The sequence below is a fragment of the Nerophis lumbriciformis genome, linkage group LG27, assembly GCF_033978685.3.
Source record: "Nerophis lumbriciformis linkage group LG27, RoL_Nlum_v2.1, whole genome shotgun sequence".
NCBI classification, from domain to species: Eukaryota; Metazoa; Chordata; class Actinopteri; order Syngnathiformes; family Syngnathidae; genus Nerophis; species Nerophis lumbriciformis.
Genome location: NC_084574.2, coordinates 24385001 through 24390372, shown reverse-complemented (window position 1 = coordinate 24390372; position 5372 = coordinate 24385001). Strand labels below are relative to the sequence as shown.

Sequence of the window (5372 nt, the reverse complement as noted above, 5' to 3'; positions counted from 1 at the left end):
TCGGGAGGTGTTTCGGGCACGTCCGACCGGTAGGAGGCCACGGGGAAGACCCAGGACACGTTGGGAAGACTATGTCTCCCGGCTGGCCTGGGAACGCCTCGGGATCCACCGGGAGGAGCTGGACGAAGTGGCTGGGGAGAGGGAAGTCTGGGCTTCCCTGCTTAGGCTGCTGCCCCCGCGACCCGACCTCGGATAAGCGGAAGAAGATGGATGGATGGATGGAAATAATAATTAACTTAGAATTTCATGGTTGCAACATTTGCCAAAGTAGTTGGGAAAAGGCATGTTCACCACGCTGTTACATGGCCTTTCCTTTTAACAACACTCAGTAAACGTTTGGGAACTGAGGAGACACATTTTTTAAGCTTCTCAGGTGGAATTCTTTCCCATTCTTGCTTGATGTACAGCTTAAGTTGTTCAACAGTCCGGGGGTCTCCGTTGTGGTATTTTAGGCTTCATAATGCGCCACACATTTTCAATGGGAGACAGGTCTGGACTACAGGCAGGCCAGTCTAGTACCCGCACTCTTTTACTATGAAGCCATGTTGATGTAACATATGTTGCTCCAAAACCTGTATGTACCTTTCAGCATTAATGGCGTCTTCACAGATGTGTAAGTTACCCATGTCTTGGGCACTTATACACCCCCATACCATCACAGATGCTGGCTTTTCAACGTTGCGCCTATAACAATCTGGATGGTTCTTTTCCTCTTTGGTCCGGAGGACACAACGTTCACAGTTTCCAAAAACAATTTGAAATGTGGACTCGTCAGACCACATAACACTTTTCCACTTTGTATCAGTCCATCTTAGATGAGCTCAGGCCCAGCTAAGCAGACTGCGTTTCTGGGTGTTGTTGATAAATGGTTTTCGCCTTGCATAGGAGAGTTTTAACTTGCACTTACAGATGTAGCGACCAACCATAATTACTGACAGTGGGTTTCTGAAGTGTTCCTTAGCCCATGTGGTGATATCCTTTACACACTGATGTCGCTTGTTGATGCAGTACAGCCTGAGGGATCGAAGGTCACGGGCTTAGCTGCTTACGTGCAGTGATTTCTCCAGATTCTCTTAACCCTTTGATGATATTACAGACCGTAGATGGTGAAATCCCTAAATTCCTTGCAATAGCTGGTTGAGAAATGTTGTTCTTAAACTGTTCAACAATTTGCTCACGCATTTGTTGACAAAGTGGTGACCCTCGCCCCATCCTTGTTTGTGAATGACTGAGCATTTCATGGAATCTACTTTTATACCCAATCATGGCACCCACCTGTTCCCAATTTGCCTGTTCACCTTTGGGATGTTCCAAATAAGTGTTTGATGGGCATTCCTCAACTTTATCAGTATTTATTGCCACCTTTCCCAACTTCTTTGTCACGTGTTGCTGGCATCAAATTCTGTTTGAACATCAAATATGTTGCCTTTGTAGCATATTCAACTGAATATGGGTTGAAAATGATTTGCAAATCATTGTATTTCGTTTATATTTACATCTAACACAATTTCCCAACTCATATGGAAACGGGGTTTGTACATCTAAATGTGTACAAACTATGTGTGTATATAATTTATACACACATACACATTGGCCCCCAGACACATTTTTCTGCAATGGACGTCGAGTGGATTTAGTTAATAATGTGAGAGTCCAGTCCATAGTGGATCTAGTTAATAGTGTGAGAGTCCAGTCTATAGTGGATCTAACATAATAGTGTGAGAGTCCAGTCCATAGTGGATCTAACATAATAGTGACAGTCCAGTCCACAGTGGATCTAACATAATAGTGACAGTCCAGTCCATAGTGGATCTAACATAATAGTGTGAGAGTCCAGTCCATAGTGGATCTATCATAATAGTGAGAGTCCAGTCCATAGTGGATCGAGCATAATATTGTGAGAGTCCAGTCCATAGTGGATCTAACATACTAGTGTGAGAGTCCAGTCCATAGTGGGGCCAGCAGGGGATCATCTTGAGTGGAGACAAGTCAGCAGCGCAGAGACGTCATCAGCTGATGCACAGATGAGTGGTCCACCCCGGGTCCCGACATTGAACAGCTAGCGGATCATCTGTGGTCACCTGATAACCTCTCCACGCAAGAGAGGGGGGCAGAGCAAAAAAGAGATGGCAGATCAACTGGTCTAAAAGGGGCGTCTATTTAAAGGCCAGAGTATACATATGAGTTTTAAGATGATGAAAATCACTGTGTTACTGCATACATCAGCAGACTAAATTATGAGCCTTTGTTTGTTTACTTACTACTAAAAGACAAGTTGTCTTGTATGTTCACTATTTTATTTAAGGACAAACTTGCAATAAGAAACATATGTTTAATGTACCCTAAGATTTTTTGTTGAAATAAAGCCAATAATGCCATTTTTTGTGGTCCCCTTTATTTAGAAAAGTACCAAATGTATCAAAATAAACACAAACTCAACTCAACTTTGTGTTTTGATGTCGCATACGCCCTTTTGTCTTGCGGATTAACTTCCATTTCAAACTATCGTCTTCATTATTCTCAGAAAAGGTGTGTGAGATTATTTCTCAGATAGTACGTGAACAATCACCCAAAAAGCTTGTCCAAGTATGACAAGAATGCATGTCCATCTTCAGGTTATGCATGCTTTGACTTACACAATTGTTGCATTTGCGTGGAGTCGTAGTCGTCTGTGGAGTCGGCCTGGGGGTTTTCGGCCTGGTGGTTTGCGTCCTGGTCTACCGGAGGTGTGTAACACTTGAACGTGAAGGCACTCATTAGAAAGGACCCTGCAAGCGTCTCCGAGTGCCATCTTGCACTTTTCGGCTGTGATATATGTGACTTAAATAACACTTTAAAACAACCTTTGGCCCCATGTATCGCTGATGTGAAATTGTCACTGCTCTGTGTCAATTTTGCCACTGCTCTGAGTAAAACCTCAAGATTTTACACCTTTGCATTTCTCCTATAGGTACTTGTTATGTGTGACTGTTTGCCACCTTTTCATTTATGGACAACATCAATTACACCGTGCATTCTTAAAGGCGCGTAGGGAAAAAGGTCGACAAGTATTTCAAGAATGGCCATTCATGGAGAAATGATGAAATGTGGAATCACGGGTTTGACCTGTAAAGAGGGCGGGAGAACCCCTCACCCTCATGCCGCCACCCCTGTGCTGATAGATGGAGTAATGAGATGGAGACGTTCTTTCTTTTCAACTAACCCCCCCTGGCCCATCCCACTTTGCCGTATATATAACCCAGCGTCCAAGGTGATGCTCACAACTGCAGATCATCCCTCGTGATCCTACCTGGTCCAGATCCAGAACCTCCAGCATGTCACTGAGCAGCAGATCCTACGGCCAGAAGACCATGAGCGTCTACGGCGGAGCGGGCGGACGCGGCACCCGCATCTCCTCCGGCCAGGGGTACTCTTCTTCTTCTTCCGGCTTCAACCTGGCCGACGGCCTGGACCTCCACGTGGGCGCCAACGAGAAGGCCACCATGCAGAACCTCAACGACCGTCTGGCTTCTTACCTGGACAAGGTGCGCACCCTGGAGAAGGAGAACGATCGCCTGGACAAGCAGATCAGAGAGTGGTATGAGAGCAAGACCATCATCAGCCACGACTACACCAAGTACTTTGCAATCATTGAGGACCTAAAAGAAAAGGTATGTGTGTTGATGTGTAGCTGAGATAAAATGGCATGTAGTTTACTGGAAGAGCCGGTTTAGAAAATAACATGGTGTCATTTTATAACTGTCTTTCCAAAGTGTGCATCCCATTCTCCAAACAGTATCATACTGATACCTGACAGCTAATGAGGTGTACTGTACATGCTAGGGTTGTACGGTATACCGGTACCAAAATTATTTCGATACTTTTCGGTACTTTTCGAAATAAAGGGGACCACAAAAAATGGCATTGTTGGCTTTATTTTAACTAAAAATCTCAGGGTACATTAAACATATGTTTCTTATTGCAAGTTTGTCCTTAGATAAAATAGTGAACATACAAGACAACTCGTCTTTTAGTAGTAAGTAAGCAAACACAGGCTCCTAATTTAGCTGCTGACATATGCAGTAACATTTTGTGTCATTTTCCATTCTATTGTTTTGTCGAATTATGGACAATTAAGGACAAGTGGTAGAAAATTGATTATTAATGTATTTGTTCATTTACTGTTACTTTCTTACATGCTTACTTTCTCTTTTAACATGTTCTATCTACACTTCTGTTCAAATGTAATAATCACTTATTCTTCTGTTGTTTGACACTTTACATTAGTTTTGGATGGTACCACGAATTTGGGTATCAATCCGATACTAAGTTGTTACAGGATCATACAAAAAAGATTTTGTGATGCTAAAAAATATCAATGTTATCATAGTACTATCGACGAGATACACTCCTGTACTTGGTATCATTCCAGTGAATGTCAGGTGTAGATCCACCCATGGCGTTTGTTTACATTTTGGTACTTCCAGTACTTTTTAGAGGCGGTATAGTACCGAATATGATTAATTAGTACCGGTATACCGTACGACCCTAGTCCTGTTACTCAAATAAATCTGTTCAAATGTAATAATCACTTGTTCTTCTGTTGTTTGGATACTTTACATTCGTTTTGGATGATACCACGAATTTGGGTATCAATCCGATACCAAGTAGTTAAAGGATCAGACAGAGGCGGTGTAGTACCGAAAATTATTAATTAGTATCGTGGTACTATACTAATACCGGTATACCGTACAACCCTAACACAAACAGATCAAGACAAGAAAACAATCCTATTACTTTGAGATTATACACTATATTGCCAAAAGTATTTGGCCACCTGCCTTGATTCACATATGAACTTGAAGTGTCATCCCATTCTTAACCAGTAGGGTTAAATATGATGTCGGTCCACCTTTTGCAGCTATTACAGCTTCAACTCTTCTGGGAAGGCTGTCCACAAGGTTGCAGAGTGTGTTTATAGGAATGTTTGACCTTTCTTCCAAAAGCGCATTGGTGAGGTCACACACTGATGTTGGTGGAGAAGGCCTGGCTCTCAGTCTCCGTTCTAATTCATCCCAAAGGTGTTCTATCGGGTTCAGGTCAGGACTCTGTGCAGGCCAGTCAAGTTCATCCACACCAGACTGTGTCATCCATGTCTTAATGGACCTTGCTTTGTGCACTGGTGCACAGTCATGTTGGAAGAGGAAGGGGCCCGCTCCAAACTGTTCAAAATGTTTTGGTATCCTGGAGCCTTCAAAGTTCCTTTCACTGGAACTTCACACTCGGCACATTGCAGTCCGAAATGTACCGTTCTCCTGATTCTGATCATTTGGATGGGTGGTCAAATACTTTTGGCAATATAGCGTATTTTGAGAAATGGCCAACTGGAACTG

General features: G+C 43.0%; 1 protein-coding gene across 1 annotated transcript in view; it reads left to right on the top strand.

Annotated features, from left to right (window-relative positions):
* Positions 1-3250: 3250 nt before the first annotated feature.
* The window catches only part of krt98 (keratin 98), a 5580-nt gene continuing 3458 nt past the window's right edge, over positions 3251-5372 (top strand). Inside the window, exon 1 of the mRNA XM_061988316.2 lies at positions 3251-3650. Within this exon, the coding sequence (XP_061844300.1) occupies positions 3315-3650 (336 nt within the window). The 5' untranslated portion in view covers positions 3251-3314. The remainder of the gene's footprint in view (positions 3651-5372) is intronic.